The sequence below is a fragment of the Vigna unguiculata genome, chromosome 1, assembly GCF_004118075.2.
Source record: "Vigna unguiculata cultivar IT97K-499-35 chromosome 1, ASM411807v1, whole genome shotgun sequence".
Taxonomy (NCBI): domain Eukaryota; kingdom Viridiplantae; phylum Streptophyta; class Magnoliopsida; order Fabales; family Fabaceae; genus Vigna; species Vigna unguiculata.
This window is the reverse complement of record NC_040279.1, coordinates 24,568,657-24,594,620: the sequence shown is the minus strand read 5'-3', so window position 1 is coordinate 24,594,620 and position 25,964 is coordinate 24,568,657. Positions and strand designations below refer to the sequence as shown.

The 25,964-nt window shown below is 28.6% G+C and overlaps 2 protein-coding genes across 4 annotated transcripts; one reads left to right on the top strand and one right to left on the bottom strand.

Moving 5' to 3' along the window:
- Nucleotides 1–14,702: 14,702 nt before the first annotated feature.
- On the top strand, nucleotides 14,703–17,050 carry LOC114194904. Of its 2 annotated transcripts, none has more exons than XM_028085314.1 (6): nucleotides 14,703–14,995; nucleotides 15,093–15,139; nucleotides 15,332–15,572; nucleotides 16,144–16,423; nucleotides 16,566–16,643; nucleotides 16,767–17,050. In XM_028085314.1, exons 3-6 carry the CDS (start codon nucleotides 15,334–15,336, stop codon nucleotides 16,815–16,817), a joined length of 648 nt encoding a protein of 215 aa, XP_027941115.1. In that variant the 5' UTR covers nucleotides 14,703–14,995; nucleotides 15,093–15,139; nucleotides 15,332–15,333; the 3' UTR covers nucleotides 16,818–17,050. The 2 variants fall into 2 exon arrangements, with proteins under 2 accessions (XP_027941115.1, XP_027941111.1); XM_028085310.1 differs by having other exon boundaries at nucleotides 15,093–15,164.
- Nucleotides 17,051–19,195: 2,145 nt separating this feature from the next.
- Nucleotides 19,196–24,089, bottom strand: LOC114168486. Of its 2 annotated transcripts, XM_028053364.1 has the most exons (13): nucleotides 23,828–24,089; nucleotides 23,527–23,592; nucleotides 23,311–23,397; nucleotides 22,847–22,945; nucleotides 22,415–22,510; nucleotides 22,195–22,260; nucleotides 21,955–22,045; nucleotides 21,029–21,096; nucleotides 20,870–20,935; nucleotides 20,560–20,610; nucleotides 20,285–20,349; nucleotides 19,855–19,938; nucleotides 19,196–19,498 (listed from the first exon to the last, which is right to left on the bottom strand). In XM_028053364.1, exons 1-12 carry the CDS (start codon nucleotides 23,996–23,998, stop codon nucleotides 19,881–19,883), a joined length of 984 nt encoding a protein of 327 aa, XP_027909165.1. In that variant the 5' UTR covers nucleotides 23,999–24,089; the 3' UTR covers nucleotides 19,196–19,498; nucleotides 19,855–19,880. The 2 variants fall into 2 exon arrangements, with proteins under 2 accessions (XP_027909165.1, XP_027909242.1); XM_028053441.1 differs by lacking the exon at nucleotides 22,415–22,510.
- Nucleotides 24,090–25,964: the final 1,875 nt, after the last annotated feature.

Sequence of the window (25,964 nt, the reverse complement as noted above, 5' to 3'; positions counted from 1 at the left end):
TGTTGTTACTTCTTCATTCTTTTGTTCTTCAACACTTGGTTTGTGAAAAATATCTTGGGAGGGAACAGTGATACTAGAGCCTTCAAAAGAACATTCTTCCAAATTGTGTAATGATAATGATGATGATGATGATGCCATAACACAAAGAGAAAGATAAAAGTTATTCACTCTTTTGATTTTGTGGTAGTGATTGAATAAAGAAGAGATATCACCATAGTTATGTATTTAAAGATTAATGTTAATACAAATATATTCAATGAATGAGAAATGAGATCTCATCCGTTATTATTTTACCAAAATTTTTGAAAAGGTATGAACTAGTTTTGACTATTTTATTTTATTTTTTTATAGGCAGACCAATTTATGTATATATAAATATTCCTAAAATGATTTTATTATCCAATGTATCTAAATACTCAAATACTTCCATTCATTCCATAACCACTATGCCACTAGTTATAAAAATAGCTTATGTGTAACTCAAATTTAAAGTCAAACAAGTACGTAGCAAAACTTACAAAAATTACTTGTTCAAATGTAATTAGTGGAACGTTTCTCTTCTGGAAAAATCAACTTATAGAAAAAAATTCTAGAATTAATTGTGGTTCATGAATGCTCAACATTTTTCTAAATTAATGTTTCCAGAATCTAACATGAAAAATAATTCAATTCTTATCGGGGGCAAGAACATGGCTAATCACTTGAATAATATTCCATCCCACTTCTATGTAGTTCAAATTGATATCAAAGCAAAATCTGGTAACTCAAAAATTACTTACTTTTTGGAGTAAATTACTTGATCATTCAAGAGGTTTATCTAGTGGAGGTAATTATGTGAAGTGTCTTCATTAATGTTTGATATTGTCCTAACAAATTCCATGATTTCCTAACAGGTTTAAACATTGTAATCTCTTAGAATAATATAATATTATCGACAAAATTTTATTGATGAAAAAAATTCATTAACAAAATAATATTTACTAATGAGTTTTCTTGATAGAAATAGTTGTTCATAAAATAGAATTTGGTGATGAATTTTATTACAAATTTTAGAATTGCAATTATTGATGAATATTTTTATCGATAATAGATTTGTCAATAAAAATCATCGCTAATGTGTAGTTTTTATTACCAATGGATATTTTTGTTAGACAATTTTGTTAGTAAAATGGACGTAAAATCTTCAATTAAATTCGTCGATAATTAAATAGCGGCGGAGGAGGAGAAAGAAGAAAAAAAATGGAAGAAGAGAAAGAAGAAAAAAATAATAAGAGAAAAAAGAAGAAAATCAAATCGTGATATTTATTGACAAATTTTATCAATAAAAAAGAAATCATCAATAATTATCGATCAATTTTTATACTTACTGACATATTTTATATTTTGAAAAATTCAAGTTTTTTTTTTTAGTTTCACGTTTCTTATAATGACTTATATATGGTTTTGCATTCTTACCACTAACCTAATTTGTAACTTCTAATTCTAGAGATTCACTCACTTTCTTCTTTCTACTTTAGTAAATTCTTGTCATACAAAATTTCAGTTACTCTAATAAATAAATTTTAGATCCCAAAACTTACCCTTACATTTTTTATAGGGACTAATTTTTAAATTTTTTATTCTAATGACCCATCAACATTCTTTTCTTTTAATTTCAATAACATTCTTGTTATATTTGTCTATGTTTATTTTGAACAAGGACAACATTTTGTAACACCGAAAAAATGAAAAAATTATGATAGTAGGAGTTTACAAAATCTTGAATAATGAATGAAGTAGATTGTGAATAATGCTAGAACATGAAGAATGTTATTCTACATTAAGTGTTAAGAAATAACGAGAGTTTATGAAAAAAATAATTGAGAGATCACATAACAAGTGAAATTCATTTATAACTAGATTTATACACAAGAGTGTTTTTCTTACACATTAAATATATATTAGAATACATAGTCTGTATGTATTGACGGATTAAATGTTTCTACATTATTATTTAACCATAAATGGTTGTGATTATATAGTTATTTCAAAATTTGAAATTAATTGTCTATTAAAATAATGGGCAATTTTTGAAATTAATTATCTATTAAAATAATGGGCAATGCATAGAAGTAGCTATTACAATGCATACACATGACAAAGGACAAACAAATATCATAGACAAAGTCCTTTATATCAATTTTGACAATCACAAAAAAAAGGGAAAAATTATATTTGATTCTTTTTATCAAAATTGTCCAACCTACCACATGATATATTTTTAACAATATGTAATTTTTTAACAACCACAAATAAAATAATATATTATTATTTTATATCAATGGATAAGGCACAAATATATCCAAGAAAGTAAGGCAAAAATTAAAATCACTGAGGCAGTTGAAAATATTCATTGTGCAACAGCAAACTTACACTTACTTATTCATGAACTTTTCAATCTCCGCAACATATAAAAGGTTCTGAATTGTGCATTGGATTCCTATAGAAACGTCATATATTTAAAAAAAAAAACTATATTAAAGTATACAATTTTATAAAAATAATAAAATTGAATATAACAAAATTAAAGGGTGTAAAAAGTTGTGTGATAATAAAATTGGTCAACTGTATCAACAAAATGTAGAGTTTAATGCCTAGAAAAAAATATCCTTAATTGATAATAAATATTCTTAGAAAGTATTGAGATGGTAAGATAGGGTTGTCCACATAAGATAGGGTTATCTGATTAAAAAATTGGTCCAAATAGAATATCACTGTCTTCCACAAGTTCATTTGATTTGCATTTAATGAGTTTAAGTCAAACTGAATTGTACATTTGACCCATTTCAAAAATGTTACAATGAATTAAAAAAAATAGAAATAGTACTATAAATAAATATACGTTATAATTTACATATTAAATTATTATCTAAAAATGAAAAATAATATTTATTTATGAAAGTTAAATTGAAAGTAATATCTTATTTTTAATTATGTTTTAAGTGTCTTGGTTCTTTCAAATTAAATAAAAAAAAAAATTCCTTGACTTTGAGTTAGAACTAGATTATTACTAAAATAATTTAAAACTCGTTTTGAAGTTGAATTAGTTGGATGAGTTACATTTTTCTTTATTAGATAAAAATAGATTTGAAAATTGTACATAGAGTACACCACAGTTGAAAGGAGAAGAAGAAGCAAGAATGAAATAAGATATTTAAAAACTAAACAGCAAAAAACATAAATGAGAATAACAACAATAAAAGTTGAAGAATGAAAACCTTACCGGGTGTGAGTTGAAAAGAAATGGAATGAAAAGTTACTTTAACATGTTATGGAAAGAAAAACATTAAAATACTAAATAAATTTGAACGAAACATACTTGTATTTACGAAAATGTAACTTCACTTCTTTTGATAACAGTTTCAAGTTTCAAGGTGTTTTCGTATGTGTGTCCCTGCACATTATTTAACACTCTTTCATCGTGTTTTCACAATAACTAGGTTTGGTATTTTCGTTTACGTTATGCCTTAAACATGAGTTATGATTCCACACTAACTTTTAAAGAAACATTTAATATGGAAGTTGATTTTTATATTGTTTGTAAGGTTTAGAAGTTGATTTTCTCTAAGTATAATATTAATAGGAAAAAAAATAATTTGTTTAAGAACAGAAATAATTAAAATGAGATGAATCAGAATTATTTATTAATTAAGTTAAAAATATTTACAAAATAGAAAAAATAATTTAAATTTTATTTATATAAAAATTATGTTTTCGAAAACAGTTTTACTTGGTCTTTTCTTTTGTTCGAACCTATCTTAATTAGCACAGAATACAATATTGTTCATTTATAGTAAGTTTCTTCTTATATTTTGTTCATTGTTTACAAGAATGATATTTGGATTCAAGTGTCAGTTAAGTTAGTTAGAAATTAAGTTATTTGAGTGTTGGGTATGAAACATGATTTGGATTCATGTCGGTAGTAAATAGGATTTTAAGGTTTAGGGCAAAGTTTGTCTCAATATGTATTTCCATGTCCTGAACAACAACAACAAGTTATAGTTAAGGGATGAATATTCATTAACCTAACCATGTATAATATTGTATTGTATTGTGATCGACATGGCCATGTTGAAGTATTTGTAATGAAAGATAATTTGTGAGAAAAAAAAGGAAGGAGATTAAGAATGGTGAGATTAACTTAAATATTACTAAAGTGTTATTATATTATATTATATTTACTTTTCACAAATTATAATCTAAGATGTTTTTTGATTTCAGTTCAAACATCAAGTTCAAATTTTAAGTTTTTATCATATTAAAATATTTTATTTTATAGATTTGATCAAAAATAAAATTCAGTTTGAACTCAAGTTAATTTTTCAACTTTTTGAGGTGAAATACAAACATATACTAATTGTTTGTGATGTGATATATGATTGTGTGAATGAGGTAATTGTTGTGACTTTTAAGAAAGAGTACTACATTAAAGTAAGATTAAGTGATATATTAAGAAATGATTTTGTTTTAAGATAATCCTGACTATACTAGTATCAAACTAGAGAGATATAAAGTTATGATAGTTAAAGGAGACCTATGTATCTAGTGTGTGGTGTGAAAAATCATTGTATATCGCAAATATAAGAAATTAACTCTAGCCATGCTCGTGTGGACTTTAGTCTTGATATATATCTATATTTATACCTCTTGTGAGGTAGGAGTGAGTCATAATAGATGTAGGGTCCTTGAGTATATTCAATGCATGAGTTTTCCTGAAGTAGAGTTAGATGTCTATAATGTGAATGAGCCATGAGGACTAAATCAAGATGTTATGTTGTGTGTTAAACATTTAATTCTTGATGAAAATTATTAATTGAGATGATGGTGAAAATATTATGTGTAGTATGTTTTAAGTCACTCATTTACATTTTATTTTTGTTGTGTTATGGTATCCACCTGTTATGGCCATATATTATATATGAATAAAGGATCATACAGATGTTGGAGGAGAGCAGTGAGGCTAGTGAGGCTGTAAAGATTTTGAGATGTTAGAATAAAATGCATATATGTTTACGTATCTATATAGTTCCTTAGATAACTAAATGTTTAGTTATATATAACACAAACTCCACTCATCAATCCAAAATTAGTTTGTGAACTTGCACTCTCCTCTACTATGTAATAAGTGTAATTACAATGACTAACATCGGAAGCCACACAAACAACAGGTGGATAAGCTAGTATGAATTTAGAATTCAATATGCAAAAACATGCAAGACGTGATTCAAGCAAATCAAACCATGACACCTAATGGTCTAAAACCTCATCTCCATAAACACAAAGTAATAAGAACATGTTTTCTTGAGAACTTACATTGAATATATCTTGTCAGGTAAGTTCACTCAACAAATAATTGCACGATCAATACTACATAACAATGATGCAATAACTCCTACTTAATTTCTTTTTTATACTACATTTTAATATATGTAATTTAAATCATCATTGAAATGAAGCCTATCTCCTAATAAGTTTGTGTACTTAATGTTACAAATCATAAACTAGTGTAGTATATCATCTTAGGTATCTAACTTATCTCATCTAATCTAAACATTGCTAATAAATTCAATCCACACATCCAATTTCATCTCAATACACATATTGAACTTGCTAAAAATGTTAGGTTACATGTATATAATTTAAATGTGTTAGAGTCATTATTTATTTAGTTAAAATTATAAAGTGGTATGTTAATATTAAGTTTATGACCAAGGACATAATTGTCATGAAATTTTTCTGTGTAAATACCATAAAGTAATATTCCAATTTGATGAGAGACCGAATTGAAATTAATAGAATATGGGATGTAATTGACAAAAGTTACAAAATGTGTTATGGTTTCCATTTATGAAGAATGTAATATTACATACTTTATCCAGGGGAGAAAACAAAAGTCATACTTAAGACCCGTATTTGGAAGATCACATAATTGTTGTTCATATAATAAGTATCCACATCACATAAAATAGATGAATTTCTTGAGGCATGAATGCTCACTGCCTTTAAGGATTTATCATCCATTTATGCACAAAATACCACAAGGTACAACACAAACGTCTCGATGGTTTTCGAAGTACATAGAATCTAACAAGATAAACTCTTTACAAAGTAAAATATAAACGCAAGATCAAAGATAAAGAGAAAAGGAAAATAATAAGTTATAATGAGAGAGATACGTGAGAATTGTCTTTTTTTTTTTATGTGAGAAAGAACACTTATTTATAGGTGAATGATGGATATAGGATCGGTGAAATATCTCATACCTCACAGAGTCTTTGCAACAAACTCAACACTCCCCCTACAACTTGCAGAAAACGAGATCCTCTACCTAGGAGAAAGCCACATCTTTCGGAGAATAAAGTGAACAACATATTTGCAAAGTACGTAAAACCTTTGTTAAATCATTTCAGAGGTCTCCATTTTTGTAACGAAATCTCAAGTAGGTCCCCTCCTTTTTATTTGACTCAATTGAGTCCCTATTTTGGAAATTTTGTTGCAATTAGGTCATTTTTATTAGTAGTACACTAACAGTGTTAACTATGTGCCACGTGTCAACACATGATTTTTTTTTTAATTTTTAATTTTTTTAAATACAAATTGCCACGTGTCAATCTAACGTTGTGCCACGTGGCAAAGATAATGTGATGTGGCAGTAGTAGTGTCACATGTCACTATTGGATGTAAAAGTCTCAATGTAGTCCATGTATTTGTTATTTTGTCTTAATTTGGTTCCAATTTTTTTTAAACTGACTCAATTTCAGACCCTATTCAAATTGAGACAAAGTTTTACCTTTATATAAATGTCTCAATGATATTTCTAACAAGATTAAGTTTTTATTTTATATTGAACTTTATTTAAATATTGTTTCAATTATTTATATATCAATAATTTATAAACAAATGTTAGAGTTGGTTTAAAAATAACAACTTTATAGATTGAATTGTAAAATTTTAAAAAAATATATTTATTTTAAATTGTTATAAAATTGTTTTAAAATTTTATATTTGAATTTATAAAGTTTTTATTTTTAAAGCAACTCTAACATTTATATATATATATATATATATATATATATATATATATATATTTAAAACAAAATTTAAATAAAATTCAATGTAAAATATACATTTAAATAAACTTAATTTTGTTAAAAATATCAATTATAATAAAAATAGCATTGTAAAATTTATATAAAAATTAAATTTGGTTGAGGGATGAAATTGATTCAGTTTTAAAAAATTTGGGACCAAATTGAGATAAAATATTAAATACAGAGACTACATTGAGACTTTTCACATCCAATAGTGACACATGACATTATCATTGCCACATCACACTGTCTAAGCCACATGGCACACCGTTAGATTGACACGTGACAATTTTTTTATTTTTTTATAAAAATTAAAAAAAAAACACGTGCTGACACATGGCAGATAATTAACACTGTACTACTAACGGAAAGAATCTAATTGCAACGAATTTTCTAAAACAAGGACTTAATTGGGTCAAATAAAAAAGAGGGGAGATACTTGAAATTTCATTACGAAAATAGGGACTTTTAAAATGATTTAACCTAAAACCTTTTACAATTTAATAATCTACATTTTATAAACCTTAAGACTCATATCTAGAATATCACATATTTGTTGTTCAAATAAGGTTGAAATACACAGTTGGTCCTTATTTTTATTTAGTTGTCAAATCAGTCTTTTTTTTTTCAATCAATTTTTAATTTTCGTCAATTTTGTTCAATTTAATCATTTTTGCTAATGCTTTTAAATAATTAACGGTAATGAACCGTCACTGTCATATGTCATTTTGTGATTTTTGTTTTTTTGTTTTAAATTTTTTTAATGATTTTCGACGTTAATAGAAAAAGATAAAATTGAACAAAATTAACAAAAATTAAAATATGATTGAAAAAAAAAAAGAACTAAATTGAGATAGCTGAATAAAATATAGAAACTAATTGTATATTTTAAACTTCATATAATAATTATCCACATCACACTCCCAATCGCAAATTCAAATACACTTTCGTATTTTATTTTCAACATATAGTTAAACATGATTATTATTTGTTAGATTTTTTTTTCAAAATGCATACACACATAAACACTATAAGGATACACAAATCATATATTCAATATAACATGCCGCTTTAAAGCACAACATATTTGTTGATTAAAATATAATTCGCTAGACAAATTTAAATAAAAAAATCTCCAATTGAGTTGATATTTGGAAATGATCTTTTGTATTTTGGACGAGATGTCTTGAGTAAATTTTCATGCATTAATTTTCAATCAAACTCGCATGTATACCTGCTCAAACATAATATAGTTGTTCAATCCTAAAAAACAAGTCAAAAAAAAAAAAATAAACAAATGGCATCACTCAATTACTTTTTAAAATTCAATTTTATATAATTTTCTAATAATTTTTCATACTTGAATATACAATTTATTTACTATAACCAATGTAACACAAATTTTGACCATTTCAATCAAACATCATATTCAAAATCAATGAAAAACACACTAAACAATAATAAATTATTTTTATATTTTAATTATCATTATAATTTAAATATATACGTAAATTTTATATAGAGAGAAAGAAAAGAAAGAAATTATTCAATTTTACTAAAGCTAATTTAACTCTCTTTTAAAATAAGAAATACACTATATCATGATAATATAAATGACAAGATGATATTAGCAAAACAAATATCATACTTGTACACTCAATAAATCCCTAGTTTCTATAAAATAAAATAAAAAATAAATCTATAACATACAATACATCCATAATAGGACCGCATTATCCGTAAAAGATGCAAGAATATATCTTTTGTTGGTTAAAAAATATACTAACTTTGAGACAAATTCTAGGTAATTTCCTGAATGATTTGATAATTTTTTATCAGCAACTTCTTCAATTAGTAATTTAAGTTTGGAAATTGATAAAAAAAAAGAAAAGAATTCAACCTCTGGAATTCTAGGCTCCTATTCCTATTATACTTAAAAGCTAGATAAAAAATAGCAGAAAAAAAATAAATGGATTAAATCATTTTTCGTTGTAATTAATATTTTTGGCTGTTTAGCTGCCATAATAGTTTTAACTTTAGTAACAACTTCTACCAAACAATTTCTAGGAGATAAAAACTGAGGAAATTAACTTCTAATGAATATAACAAAATATTATGTAATTTGTTATTGATAGTGAAATTTGAAATTTGTTGCTTTCAAATTCGAAGATCAGAGGTTCTCAACGACAAAATACTGTGTTGGTGATAATGATGCAAATCTTGAAAACGTGGATTTTGAATTTGAATTGTAATTTGTGATTTAAAAGTGGTTTAAATGACTTTTTATTCTTAATTTTATTTTAGTCAACTAGTTAATTCATTTATAAGCTGATTTGAAATATTAGATTATGCTTTAATAAATTTAAAATGTTTTAATATGTTAAATATTTTTTAATTTAATAGATTTGTAAAATTTATTAAAAATTTTATTTAATCTGATCATTTCACTTAAAGATTTGAAAGTTTGATATTCGCTTCCTTTTAATTTATTTTAAAAATAGTGAAATAGTAATTATTTTAAAATCAAATAAATTAGTTTAATTTAATTTTTAGAATAGATAGATTTAATCCAATTAGGGATGGCAACGGGGCGGGGCGGGGACGGGTTTCGCTATCCCATACCCATCCCCGCATAAAAAATTCATCCCCATCCCCATACCCAAACCCAACGGGTATCAAACTTTTTTCCCATCCCCATCCCCACCGGGTAACGGGTATAATCTCGTACCCATACCCGTACCCGTGTTCTAACTACTTCAATATTAATTTTTATAAAAGAAAAAAAATTACGGTAAAGAAAACATAATATTATGAAATATTCAATATTAGGAGGATTTTCTTCGATGCCAAATACCTTAAAATAAATTATAATTGTTTACATTTTATATTAGAATACCAAATAAAATTTCATGTGAACCAAAACATTTATTAAATTTACAAACTACAACATTGATGAACTTAGTTGATAAAATTAAAAAATATAAAAGGAAAACAAATATTCAAATTAAAATATATTTTAAATGTTTGTTTACTTCAATTTTTTAAATTCTAATGAATCTATTTTTTATACACTAATAAAAGTTATAATATATCACTTGATCAAAATGACACAAAAAACAAATAATAAACATAATAATAAAAGGAAAACAAATATTCAAATTAAAATATATTTTAAATGTTTGTTTACTTCAATTTTTTTAAATTATAATAAATCTCTTTTTTATACACTAATAAAAGTAATAATACATCACTTGATCAAAATGACACAAAAAAAAAATAATAAACATAATAATAAAATTTTGACATAGATTTTGTATCTTTTGAACTTCAATATATGTTGGATAGTGACAAAAAAATATTCATAGCAATTACATTAAATTTTTATATTGTAGTAAATAAAAGTTATTTATACAATTAAAGTGAAAAAAATTACAGTATGATTAATAGTGAGTTATAAAATAACAAATAATTAGATTGAATATATCGAAATATTATTCTACATGATGAAAATAAACAATAAATAAAAATATTAAAAAACTAACAAATGTGTGTTTTAGAAATAATTTGAGAGACTATCGAAAGAAATCGCACAAAGGAAATCAATTGTATAATTAAGGTATGATAAAATGAAAAATACCTTAGAGAACTAATTATTAAATTACGTTTGAAGTGGTTAAAATTAAATAGAAATATCATTAGTGACCAAAAAATTTGTCATTAAATTACAAATAAATTAGTAATTAAATTGACCACTAAATCAAGTATCGATTCGATCATTGAATCAATCACTAATTTAGTCATTGATTCAGACAATAAATCAACTACTACCACCAATGACGAAAAATAGTGACTGATATGGGTTACTGACTAAATCAGTCACAATTTCATGTTTTTCTTGTAGTGAATTATCATATACTATTCCTAAATATCATTATATATATATATATATATATATATATATATATATATATATAATTTTAACCACTTCAAACAGAATTTAAAGTGAAAAAATTACATTATGATTAATAATGAGTTATAAAATAAAAAATAATTAGATAGAATATATCGAAATATTATTCTACATGATGAAAATAAAAACAATAAATAAAAATATTAAAAAACTAACAAATGTGTGTTTTAGAAATAATTTGAGAGACTATCGAAAAAAATCACACAAAGGAAATCAAATGTATAACTAAGGTATGATAAGACGAAAAATATCTTAGAAAACTAAGAAAACTTTCAAATATCAACATATATACTTAATGGTTGAAAAATAACGAAAATTATTTTAATGAAAAATACGAAAAATAACAAAAGAGTTTTTCAAATTAAATAAAAATTAATAATAATAATAATAATAAGTAAAGAATTTTTTTTATATTACCTTAAATTGAGAGTATAAACATTCTCATGTGAAAGGATAATTTATAATAAATAAAAATATTAAAAAATAATATAAATATTAAAATGTGAGGCATAATATTTTTTTATTAACATACATCATTTTAACATAATTACATAAAGGTTATGATAAGATAAAAAATATATTGGAGATGAGAATGAGTTTCATGACAAATGAAATAATTAAAAGAAAAAAAAAATAGAAAAAAAAATATATATATATATATATATATATATATATATATATATATATATATAGGAGTTACTTGATTAATTGTGAATATTTTAATAATTTAAACGAGAATGGAGATATGGCGGGGACGGGTATTATGGCGGGTATATGTACATCCCCATACCATACCCATACCCAACTGAAAAAGTCGGGGATTCCCCATACCCATACCCATACCCAGTCAATGCGGGGATTCCCCGTCAAAACGGGGACGGGTTCGGACAATACCCACGGGGACGGGTTTATTTGCCATCTCTAAATCCAATCTCTTTTTCTTTTAAATATGGATGATATAAATTTTTTAAAAATAAAATTGATTGATGGTGAATGAATTAATTATGTAATCACTCTAATTCAAATTCACATTAGTAATTAATAAAAGTATTATCAATAAATTATAATACATTAGTTATTTATATGATATTATCAATACTAGATGATGTAATGTTATGATTATTATTTTATTTATATAAATGGGAAAAAGCCATTTCGTTTCTTTATACAAAATGAGTATATATATATATATATATATATATATATATATATATATATATATATATATATATATATAGTGGTTGTATTACCTTTTATATATGATTAGTTTATATTTAATTTTTTGTATGTTATGTTTTTTAAATAATTAAAAGTGAAATATGAATATAAAATGCATGCATGAAATGAAGAAATTCATTATATATTATTATATATTCTTATCGATATTTAATTTTTAATTGTATATTTTCTATTTATTCAGTACATTTTTATAATTAACTTTTATAGGTTTTAATAATGATAATGTCGAAAACATTTAATGACTTTATTATTATTATTATTTTTAGTTACAAAATTAAATTGCTGAATTTAATGAAAAGTTTAAAACTTACCTGAATAGGACTCTCGTTTTTTTTTTTTTAAAGATTTTCTACATTAATAAAATACTAAATTACACAAATATCTAATCTTCTTTTTATATTTTTTAATGAAATGATTAGTGAATATTAATAATTTTTACATATTAAATAGTTTATTATTTACCCCAGTAATATACTGAATTTATCTAATATTTTTTAATGTGTTCATCAATTAGATTTTATTTTTAGTTTTTATATTATAAAATCAAATTACGGATTTTTAATATAATAAAACATGTAATTTCATTGTGTTTTTATTGCTATTTTGTTAAAATTCTTTAATAATATTTTACATCAATGATTTCAACTATTCTTTCAAGTACATTTTTGGCATGAAAAGAGTCCTCCCATTAATCTTTGTAATTAAAAAAGTAGCAATTTAAACACCATAATTTAATTAATTGTTAGTTCATCATTTTTAAATAAGAAAACATTTATATGTTGCTATATATATTTATTTTAATAATTTATAATATATTGTAAATTTTAAATATTATTAGATTCTTTTAAATATTTATATGTTCACTTCTTACCATGATAGCAAAGTTATGAGTCAGAGTTTATCATAAAGAAATTCGCTATTGTTCCATCAACTAATGGACCACCTATTAATATGTAGTCTTATGCATGATGTATATGTCTCGGTATGAATGAGTGTGTTGAAAATCACACATCAATTAAAAATAAGACTAATTTATAATATGTAATAGATGCAAACCTCATCTTACAAACTAACTATTTTTGTAAGGTTGGATTATAATTAAAATTCACTTCTATGATTAGGGTGATTTTTTTATCTTCTTAATCCATATTAAGTGAATTGTTCCCGGGGTTGAGAGAAAAGAAAAATAATAAAAAAATAATTGTGTAGGCAAAGAAAAAGACAAATAAAGACATAAAAAAATAAGGGTGAGAAAGTTGAAAAAAAAAAAGTCAAGATAAGAGCACTGCTAACACAAGAGTTAGACAGTACCAAGTGAAGGTCATTCATAATTATTGTCATTTATAATTATTGTTATTTTTTTAAAATGTAATTTTTCTATAGTTTAAATAACTCTAAGTAAAACTCAACACATTACTATTACAATTTAAAATAATTTTAACGTTTATAGTAAAAGAGGAGTGAAAATGTATACATTTTTTTTTTCTAAAAAATGTTTGACTTAAGAAATATTTTGTAAGCAAAAGAATAAGTAGAGATTTAGTGAAAGTGTAAACGTTCTTTTATTTTGTCATTTCGTTTGCGTTTATTAACTTTTTATACGAGACTATAATTTTAATACAATTTTAAAAATTTTAAATACATGTACAATTTTTTTTTAATATCAATTGATAAAAAAGTATAGCTGATATGATTTTTAAAATAGTTATTATATACATGAAAAGTTTATTGTACATAGTTAGTAATACTTAGATATCAATAAAAAATCAAATTTATAACAGTGATTTGTTATCTTTATACATAAAACTATGAACAATTCATATATAAATTTGTTTCTAATCGATTCGCAATCACGTCTATGAAAAAAAAAAATTAGAAGTCCTACATTCACTTCAGTTGTTTTTATGTCAAGAAAGGAATTTTATTATTTTTACTGTAAGTAATAAATAATTAATACAAAGAGACAGTTTCTTTTGACGAATGATTGAAACAAATGATGCCAATTTTTGTTAATGAGTATTTAAATAGCTTTAAGCCCAATATCTCAGCCCAAAACTAAGCCCAAATCCATCAATTGGAGCAGGTTCATTCTATTACCAACCCCATTTATCGAGTTCCTATTCTCCAACTCCAACATGAATGAATAAAAAAATAAAAATACAATTAGAAAATCATTAAATTATTATTACGTTATTTAATTTAATTTTTGTTTGACAATTATTGAGAAAAGAGGGAAGAAGAGTCTGAGGGTGTGGGTCCCCCCAAAACTGTGATCAATCACCAAACCCTTTTCTTCCCATCCAACGGCTCTGATTCTCTCTAGTTTTCCATCACTTCACAAGAAGGATAAATACACAAACCCACACAACAACGATGGCCATGACAGAAGAGAACGCCAGAAGAAGAGAGAAGAGGAGAATAACCCTCAAACCCCATTTCAACTTCCCCAGAGGGAGACTGCTTCAGAAGCCACTTCTTCCTCATACAGATACAGAGGGTGCGGGAGAGTAAGAATCCACCAAAACGTTTGCAAAGGAAAATAAAAGCTTGCAAATTTATTAATACACAAGAAGATCTGTGTTTTTTTTCCTCTTTTTGTTGTTGTTTGCTGAAGAAAACACATACCCTTTATCTCTGAGCGTCATTTTGTACCATTGTGAGTTCTTTTTTTGTTGTTGTTCTCATTCAAGGGTGTTTTTTCTTCTCTTCACACGCTCCTTGTTCTGACCCCTTTTTTTGGTTTCATCCGGCAGAATATCTTTTCGCAAAGGGTTGTCTCTTCAGAGACGCAGATCTTGAGGTTGGGGGTAATCCTTCACGGTTTGGTATTCCACCTCTCGTCTGAATCTCGTTTTTTACAATCCACCACACTCCACACACACCCTTTCACCAGAATTGGGTTTTTGTTTCCCCATTTGCCACTTTTCCCCCTTTTTCTGTATGGTGAAAAACTGAAGCTTGATGAGCGGTTTTGTTGTTCTGTGTGGTGTAGGTATGGAGACAGAAGAGAGGAACCAGAAAGGGTGCAAGGGTTCTGAGCCAGAGTTTTTCTTGCAGTGGGGGCACAGGAAGCGGCTGAGATGTGTGAGGGTGAAGGACCCTCGGATTTCAACGAGGCTCAACGGTGGAATCAGAAGGAAGCTTGGTTCTGCACTGGATCATCGTTCTGGGGTCACTGTGGCCGAGAAAGAAGCCTCTCATAATCATCATCAACAACCCAATCGCCTCACGAGGTGCTTACAATACCAATATCGACTAAAGATTGTCTTCAAATTTTCTCCCCCCTTTCTTTTTGGCTCTGGTTGGGTTTCCCGAAGAAGATGCGATTTTTTTTGACTGAATGTAATGATGCTGTTTTTCCTGAAGTTGGGTAGAGGAAGAGCACAGCATCAAGGAGAAACTTCCCTTTTTATTTTCGTTTTTTTTTTTCACTTTCCTCTCGTTTTGTTTGGGTTTCAGAAAAAAAAAGAGGTTTTTGATGAAATGGAATGTGTTGGTGTTTTTCGTTTTGGGTTGCTGAGAATTCTCAGTGGATGAAGAGAAGCAGCAGCCAAGGGACAAAAATCGTTCTTTTTTCATTTATGGTAACTTTACCGCCAGAACAAGTTTTTGATGTGGAAAATCAAGTTTTTTTACCATACCCAGATGAGATAAGCGTGTAATTTATGGGTGTAAACGTTTTTAATTTGTTTATGCTTTATCAGAAAGATATTGCATTGGATCTGTTAATTCTGCGATAATGTATGAAATTTCCCTATTTTCTCAATTTTTTTGTGTGAATTTTGACCGAAAATTTGGGTGCAGGAATTCCGATGGGGCGATTCTCCGGTCGTCGGTGGGCGAGACCAGGAAATCAGCGTCGCCGGAGAAGGAGGACCGGTACTACACGACGAGGGGTTCGGCGGAGGAGAGCGGAAAAGTCGCCGGCGACGGTAACAACGGCGAGGAACGAGCTCTAGTGTGGCCCAAGCTTTATATCACTCTTTCAAGCAAGGAGAAAGAGGAAGATTTTCTGGCCATGAAGGGTTGCAAGCTTCCTCAGCGACCCAAAAAGAGGGCGAAACTCATCCAAAGAAGCTTACTTGTAAGTTTTTCTCTCTGAAGAAGCAAAAGGGTATTTTTTTTTAGGGGGTAAAAAGGGAAAATTGTGGTGGGTGTTTTGGTTGGGTTGATCTTCATTCTCACCACCTTATCCTGTGTTTCTTACTGCTGGTGTTGGGTTACAGTTGGTGAGCCCTGGGGCGTGGTTGACTGATATGTGCCAAGAGAGATATGAAGTCAGGGAGAAGAAAAGTAACAAGAAGGTAAGTGGTTGGTTGGTGGTTGTGCCATTTTGTGTTGTGGGGTTGTTACTTTTTACCCTATTTTTCGTGACTGGATCTGAATCTGGATTCTGAGATTTGTTCATGTTCTCTCTTTTGATGCAGAGACCAAGAGGGTTGAAGGCCATGGGAAGCATGGAGAGTGATTCTGAATGATGGTGGAAGAACTAGAGGGGGAAGGAAGAAGAAAAAAAGCCCTTTTAAGCACTGAATGTTTTGGAGATGGTGTTTCCATTGAAGAAGAAGACGATGCAGATGATGATGATTCAAGTTTTTTTATATTTGTGTGGCATGTATGTTGCCCCCTCCTCATGTTTTTCTTTTTGTAAACGAGTAAGATCCGATCCGATCCATTTCAATTAATTAAGAAAATTATTTTTCTCACCTTCTATCTTTCTTCATCTCTCTCTCTCTCTCTCTCCTTGATCCGAATCTTCTGATGTCTGCACTCCTTAAGCAACCTCTTCACAGTGTTTTTTTTTCTCGTACTTTTGTGAGAAACATCGATGAAAGTGGTTAGCTTGGAGTTTGGATGATCTTGTGGCAAAGCCGTTTATGATTTATGCATACGATGCTGTGCCCCACAGTTTTAGTTTGCCGACATAACCCTAGGATGATGTACCTTGGGATGTTGTTGTTGTGAATGATTTAGTTTTTGACCGTCAGAACCTCGAAAGTTATAAAAAGATAGATAGGATAACTAATAAGGAAAGGAAATACTTGAAGGGTTTTAAGCCTTAGGCATATCCATCATTGGGCATGGTAGCATGATGCCAAATTAAGCATCATCTACTTGTAGCAGTGTACCACCACGGTATCTCACTCATTCTCTTGTGCCTATCTTAACACTGGTGCAATTTTTCATTTTCATCGATTATCTCTTTAATTTGGAAACTCTTCCATCTCATTTCAATACACAAAATCTAATAGGGTCTATTGCTGAACCTGCTCAAGCCTATGTATGAAGTGGATGTGTTTGTGACAGAAATTTCCATGATCCCTCAAATCAAAACCCTCTTGTGGGATTCACAAAGTGAGGTAGTTGTAACACGTGAAGCATTTTATTTACACTTTCTACTATTTCTCTGATGAATTAGCAGAAAAAGAATAAGAAACAAAGGGTGCCAGAAATTGATCGATGAAAGAAAGAAGGAAACAAAGGGCAGCAAATGTTTTCCCTTTTGGTATTTGGTCGGCTTTTGTTTTCAGCTACAATGGGACAAGAAATCTGTCACCAAGTTCTTCCCTAGATATGAAACTTGGATAAATTGTAGGTTATCTCTTGTCACTTGCCAAGAAAAATTGACCTTTTGTCATTCAAAAGAAAATAGTGAATATAAAAGATTATAGTAAGAGTAAAACACTTGCTAAAATATCAAATTTTGACTTGTTAACACCGAAGACAGCTAGCAAAAACGTGCATCCTTGCAGCTTTGAAGGTACCATTTTCCATTTGCTTGCTTTTAAAAGAGACGCTGTGTAAAAAGGACTTTGTTTCAACTCACTGCTTTCGTCGTGCGCACTTGTCAAACATCTCTCCCCGTTTCTTATTTATAGAACAATTTAACTATCTTTAATCATAAAATAATATTTATGTATCAGATCATTTTACTTTAAAATGTTTAAACATCGCAATCCATTAACGTCTTATCATTTTGTCGAAAGATCATTTGGTAGAGTCTACGATTTAAAAACTGTTTCCTTTAAACAAAACATCAAATAATTGTTATATGCAGTGATATATTTTTTTTCAAACAATAATATATACTGTCTGAAAGGACGAGACTTAAATTAACGTTGTGTTTGAAGTTACCTTCGAATACATATTTTAAAACAACATTTGTTAATAGTATGTTCAATTACCGCTTTTCACACTTGTAACAGACGATTCACACTTTCTAGGATATTTCTACAAACATGTTATGTATTTTGTAAGTTCACACCAGGAAAACGGTTTTCAAAACACCTGTTCTTTAAATCAGACAAAGATTTCTCGTAAGCCTTGATTGAGCTGATTATATTCCAAAACATGACTGATTATATCATCAATACTTTATTATTATATATATGTATTTATTTTTCAATTTCTAATCATTTTCACTCTTTTTCTCATAATTCAGACAATCTTAACTTTCATTGCTTTTTTCCTTTGTTCTTTTTCTTGTCCAGTTCAAACAAAATATTAATCAATTGTAACAAGTTGTAGAATCCATTAGGTGTAACCACTCAAACTTCCCAACAGTACTTTCTCTATAAGCAACAGCAGTAGCTACGTCTAAAAAGAGGGCTAAGTCCTTGGCCGTTTAGCAAACTTGATAGACGTAACATTCTCTCAGCAAGAGCCACTGTGTTCCCATTATGTCAAAGAACATAAATCATCACAGCAGACAAACAGATGTGACTTCACTGTACTTTCTCTCATAACACAAATGTAGTTAGTTTCCAAGAGTTCATTTCCTTTGAACTTGTGATAAGATCAAGTGCTTACAAATTCAAAGAAAGTTTGGGTGATGCTCACAATTTTCTGATGCAAGTACCAAAAAGTAAATAATTACTCTAGTTTCTCAAAAGGGTTCATTCATAACAATAGTACATCTGGAAGAAATTCACATAAAATCACTTATGTATATTAAAGGGTTTGTTTCTTTGAGAAACATCACACAATCTGAATTTTGAAGTGCTTTTCCTCGTGAAAAAAAAAAAAAAAATAGTGTATATACAAGAAATAAAGAAAGTCAACCATTTCCTTTGTCGTCTTCTTTTATGGAAAATATAAATGCATTTCCTTTTTCGATGTGTATATTTTTCTTCTTTCCAAGAGGGATATCTGGTAAGTGCTGCAGCATTTCAAACAGAAAGGGATGAGAACAGAAAGCACCTTTCATAATACCCCATTTTTTAAGAGTCTTCACTACTTTTTTTACATTTTGGCAGGCTTTATTACAGTTCAATTTATACCAGAAAACGTTTCTTTGACCACAAAACCAAGAAACTCAATTAGGGATCACCAAAGGCATGAATTGAAAGTTGGTAAGTAGCAGACAAAAAAATTAGCAGTAAGTATGCATGTATTTATCTGGCATTGGGATATATAGTAGCAAGGCACGGTGAACTAATCTCTGAAAAAAATGACAAATCTAGGAGTGTGAAGCACAGATTGAATTGAAGGATTAAATGAATTTTGGATGAGCACCTCTTCATCATTGATCTGTGGAGTCATCATTCAGCTTTTGGCCCGGCAGCTTGAAGCATCTCAACAATGAGAGTCTTCACATCCCTAAAAGAAAAAAACAATATAGTAATCATTTCTCTGCAGAAAGGTTTTTTTATTTCCTGATTTCTTATCAGAAACCCATATCGACATGATTAATACCATCCCAAAAGGATGATATTAGTTAGAAAAGTAGAATTTGTCTGATTGGAAGCAGCAAGTTAATTGATTAACTCAACAACAGTAAAGCCTAGGCTAACACAGTAATGCTCCCATTTTCATCAAAGTTCAGATGAACATAGAATTTCATAAGTAAACTAGAAAACAGATGAGCATATTTGATCTCATGAAGGCAGACATGTCACATGTCATTTTATGCAGAAGATGAGTTCATATAAATATCATGTCTCACTTTCTATCTTCTGCGCGTCGAGGGAAAGGAACACGAAGCTTGAAAGTATCACCCTGATAACCAGCCTGCAAAAAAGTTGATTCTTTCAATAAATAAGGTACAGATTCAAACTCGAACAAAATTATAACACAGTTGGTGACAAAAGATTATTATTGAAAGAACCAACTTATAGAAGACTTCATTTCCCAAATTTATAAGAGAATTTTAAATTATTTTATAAATAGCTCCTAATGGAAAGGTAAATAATGTCAACGAATAACTAATGAAGGCAGTACCTTAACATTGAAACCAAGACTATCCATATCTAAAAGGTATGCAAAGTCCACCTGCAGTTGATGATGATCAATTCAGTTAAATTAAGGCTGAACATGTATTGTTTACAGAACATATTGTGTTATGTTATAGACCATAGATTCTTATGCCTGACCATATGGAACCCCATGAAATACTACTCTCACATCACACACTAACATATCATATTGCACACTGGTTTAACAAAGTAATTTTACACTATATTAGCAATTGAACGAAAGAGCCTCTTTTATTATCTACATTGTATACTGTAGAATGGTCAAGATGTCATACTGGAACTGAGGTCCAATGCTGCACAATCACTTTGTTATCGTCAGCATGATCTTTGTTCATATGAGACTGTTAAAAACACAACTTATATTAGAACAAAAATGACTGACTTCTGAAAGTCATTGCAGATGTGTAACATGATGATCAGTCAGAGATCAGTACCGCCACTGGCTTGGAAAATTGAGCTATGGGGTCAACTTTTGCAGATTTATACTCATCTCCAGTAAACTCTGAAAATCAAATAAAAAAAGCATGACATAAGGATTATATAGAGAACGCGTGAAATTCAATTATAATCCAGAGAAAGCACTCAATTTTGATGCCATTGGCATTATGATCAACAACAGTTATGTAGATATTAAAGAAACAAAATTTACCACAAAATGCAAACCAGTACACTTTCCATTTGAAGAAACCTACTAGAAAGACATGGTTTGTGTCATCCCATATGATGCAAAGAATGCATCATCATCAAGAGAGAGAAAAAAAACTCATCCGAGAAAAAGTCTCTGAAGTGAGAAAATAAGGATGAAACCACTCTTAGTCTCAGTAGGGTAAGATCACAAAAACGATTTAAATTAAACAGTGAATATTACTCACTTTAAAGATCGTGTTAGAAGAGCTTTCTCAACATCATGATTTCCAAACACCCACAAATCTAACAATTAAAGCTCATCCTATTGCCTGCCAACTACTCTTACCTTCAAGGCTTCAACAACAATGAATAATCATTCAACCATTCCCTCTTCTACCCTATCCTCCAGCATAAACTAACTCCCTTCAAATAACACTTTAACTGCCTAGCATATCTAATATAATTAACCTCCATTATTCTGACAACTAACTATTATGTATTATTCTAATAAACTGCTTTCAACTTTACTAAGATGACAAGCAGTTTACACAATTATCTACCACTATATCCTTTAGTTTTAAGAAAATTAAATAGTTAAAAGTTTACTTATATGAAAACTTAATTCGCCCTTCCTTTCCCCCTCCAAACTCATTCATCCAAACATTATTAAAGGAACCTTGCAATATAGCATTAACAGCAAATGAAACCAACAAGAATGATATGGTTAACAAACCTCCTGATCCTAACAAAGCTGTGGCAACGCCTGACACAAATCGTACAACTTTTGGTTCAATGCGCAAGAATTTGAAGTCTCCAAAGTCAACCTTCAATATTGGAATGTTTTAGAATTGTTAATTCAAAAACAATAAGGAAAAGGTACAAGTTATATCAGAAGCTTTTAGAGTTAATAATTAAAAAATGATAAGAAGAAGGTAAAGATACAAGTTACAGAGGGGACAGTGAACAAATTTACCCAAAATGCATTGGGATGTCTTGCCAAATATGCAGCCCGAACAGCTTCTTTATCCTTTTCAGGTACCTGAAAAAACAACCCGCAATGCAATTAAACTGCAAAGCCTTCATATAACGTTATTGTAGTATAATAATTACATAATCCAACGTGCAACAGTGAATGGAAACGAAAACACAGAAATCATGTATAACAGGGAAATAAACAGAAGATCATAACTTACAGTGATAGCATCACCGTGTATAGTAATCACTAAATCAGTCCTATCTTCAGGATCTCTAGCCACAAGTAATGAACATTTAGGATTGGCAGTTAGGTCCTGCATAAAAGCAGTCTTTAGCAATGGAAGCAAGCTTTTAACTGGGTAGGTGTTGGTTGCAAAAGATGCTCTTATGGGTAATAATTGTTAACAAGACCACGTGTTGGTTGAGGACATGGAAAATAGGATTTCAAATTGAACTAGTGGTATTGTACAAGCCAAATTCAGCACAATGTACTGAATCGCTATATACAAACTAGTTCACAAAAAACCGCATTCAACATCAAATTTTGAAGTCAGTTCTCAACAAGAAGCAGTTTCAATCTTTAAATTATTTATATTTGTCATTTTCCAACAACAGGGAAATTTCGGAGGAAGAACAGAAAAAGGAAAAACCTTGGAATGAACTGCCAGGTCGCTCACTGCTAATATAGGATATCCATTTGCATCACATGCAAAGTCAACCATAGACCCTGATGGATAGCCATCGAACTTCTGCTTGTTAAAAATCAGAAGATTAAGTCATTTGCTAATAAACACGAAATAATTTAATGTCAAATATATGAGAAGACAAAATTCAGAAGGCAGCCAGATTTCAATTTCATTTCTCTGCCAAACTTGAATTCTGTTCATGTTAATTGGGTGTGAAAGTTTGTAGACTCCTTAGTCTTTTAATACCAATAATAACTGAATAATTGACCACGAAAGAAAGGGCAGAACTAAACTTCCAGAAAGGCAAAACGAACCTCTCTCCATTTAAAAAACTTTCAGAATTGGTAATGTTCAAAGACACTTTCAGCATTTTTCCATTTAAAGCTATCTTTTTTTACCATCAGATTTCTTAAGGAAAATAGATAAACCTTGGAGAATGTAGAGAGCATCCCGCGAACGCTACGATCAAGGACAGTTCGAATTTCCTCTAATGGTGGAAGTCTAGCAGCTTTTTCCTATCATACCAAAACAACCCCAATAAATTAACACACAACCAATCACACCCATAAATATTCATTCTATTTCAACCACTTCCAAGTTCACACGCAACAAACTGAATTGAACCGAGAACCAATGTCAAATACCTGATGTGCTTGAATCAATTGAAATACACCATCTTTGTCGATTTTAGCATCACCACGCGACGCAGCCTGATTTTTTAAACCATCAACAACACACTGTTATTACTTATTCATGCATAGTGATCATCACGTAACGAACAAAGACTCATATCAATGAGATATTCAGAAACAACATGACCCAATTAAACAAAAAAAAATCCAAATTCCAACCATGCGATGCAAAGTTTAAATTTTGAAGCGTGCAAGCTAATTATGGTTGAATTGGGTGGAAGAAAAATATGAAAGAAGGAGAATAGAAAGGTACCGGAGCGGAAGATTGGGGTGAAGCGGCCATGGAAAGAGTGAGAGAGAGAGGGGAGAAAGAGAAGTTTGGTGAGGAAGGGTAGCGTGCGGGAGAGAAGAAGGGAAGGGTATTATGGCCATTTCGGTGATGAAAGGGTGAGACCCTCATCAATGGCGTCACCATGCTCTTCATGGTGCTAGTTTGTGTACCAAACTCTCCCTTACCACTAACAGTGAAATAGAACAATGCAATTCCAACTCCGACACATAACACAAGTATTTTGGTAACAAGTTTCCGACCAACCAAATAATCTTCTTCTTTTTTTTAAATAATTTTAAAGAATAGAAGAATATTTACATGGTTTCCATACAATATATATATATATATATATATATATATATATATATATATATATATATATATATATTTACATGGTCGTGTAATCTATGATAAATTTATTAATTTAGTTTGTAATCAACTTACGTGAAATTATATTGAATTCTAGGGATTTTAAAAACTAACTTGTTGATTGGAGTATACTTGACAAAAACTTATTTTAGTTAATGTAATAATTTTTAAATCTAATCACTAGTCACGGAGATTTATTTTTGTTTTCACCCCATAGGACTATTTAAGTAAAAAAAAATTACTTAAAATATTACAACAATTATTTTCATTGGTTAACAATGAAAAATCTTTTGCATGCGTATTCTAAACTCATTTTGATATATAATAAATGAATTAAAGCATGTAAATAAATAGCGAGTTTTACCTGATTTTCAAAGAAAGTAAAGTTTAATTATCACATTTAAGAAAAGTTTAAAAGGGTAAAATACTTATTTTTATGAACTTCCACCAAGATTTGTTATAAAAAGTAAATAGTGTAACTATAATATACGGGATAAATAATATTCTTTAATTTAAATAAAGGTAGAAACGAATACAAGAGAAGAGAAAAAATTGCAGAAGTTATTTTTGAGGAGGTCTCATTCCCAGTTTGAAAGTTCTTCTGAGGCATCTTTAATCCATTGAAAAATATATGAAATCACATAATGGATAATTAATTACCTAAAACGTTGTAAATAAATTAATTACCAAAAAAATTCAATTATTTGTGTAATTGTTTATTCTTTTTAACGATTACTTTAACATGTAATTTTTATTTAGTGCTCTATTTTAAGAATTATGTAAATTTCCTTAATAAAAGACAAAATATGTGTTTTTTATATTAAATCTTTAGTAATATTATGATTTCTTTACAACATTTTTTTAAATTATTATTATATTAATGTTTGAGACAATACGAGTATGACTATAAGTATAACCACTAGCAGCATGAATAAGAATATTATTAATTTTTACTAGGAAGACAAGTATACTCAAACTTTAATATACCCATCATTCTTATCTCCAACCCACCCCCATAAACTTTCCTAAAATTAAAATCTAGAAACTATTACTTTGCTTGCAAGTAATAATAATTGTTAATAATTTTAAATTAGCCATATCGTGTATTGTGGATTCATCGTCAAACATTGTTTTTACATTATACTTTTGTTTACTTCCATAGTTGGTACTATGCAAATATAAGCAAGAACACAAATTGTTTTTGTTTGAGTTGTCACGATAAATTTTAGGCTTAAATATTTTTATTTTGGTCGAGTTTATTTAATGTAATCCTTTTTTCCTACATGTAAAGAAATATGATTAAAGTTTATTTAAAAATAAAGTTAGACTTGGTTAAAAAAAATAAGGTTAGAATTAGTCTAAAATTAAAAAGAATATTCTACATTATTTTTAAACCAATTCTAACCCTATTTTTTATATGTTGCAAAAATCAAACATAAATTTAATAATTATATATTCTAATTATATAATTAAAGTTGATTTAAAAATAATGAAAGAAATATGTAATAAACTTGTTCATTCTAATAAAAATTTAAGTATAATATTTATATAAAAATTAAATTTAGTTTCAATTTGGAGAGATACTGAATTGAATAAGTTTAACCAAAATTTAGACTAAATAGAACAAAATTAATAAAAATTTGGATCGAATTAAATATGAGACACTAACATGTGGCACTGACACAGACTTAACACGTGGCACTAATATTGACTTAACACGTGACATTGACAATGCCACATTGCATGATGT

Excerpts from the sequence above, each read along its gene's own strand:
- LOC114194904 (XM_028085314.1), top strand. The coding sequence starts at position 15,334 with ATGGAGACAGAAGAGAGGAACCAGAAAGGGTGCAAGGGTTCTGAGCCA. Across the intron at positions 15,573-16,143 it reads CAACCCAATCGCCTCACGAG|GAATTCCGATGGGGCGATTC; the intron begins GTGCTTACAATA and ends ATTTGGGTGCAG. Across the intron at positions 16,644-16,766 it reads AGAAGAAAAGTAACAAGAAG|AGACCAAGAGGGTTGAAGGC; the intron begins GTAAGTGGTTGG and ends CTTTTGATGCAG.
- LOC114168486 (XM_028053364.1), bottom strand. The coding sequence starts at position 23,998 with ATGAAGAGCATGGTGACGCCATTGATGAGGGTCTCACCCTTTCATCAC. Across the intron at positions 20,936-21,028 it reads AATTTTCCAAGCCAGTGGCG|TCTCATATGAACAAAGATCA; the intron begins GTACTGATCTCT and ends TGTTTTTAACAG. Across the intron at positions 19,939-20,284 it reads CGACGCGCAGAAGATAGAAA|GGATGTGAAGACTCTCATTG; the intron begins GTGAGACATGAT and ends TTTTTCTTTTAG.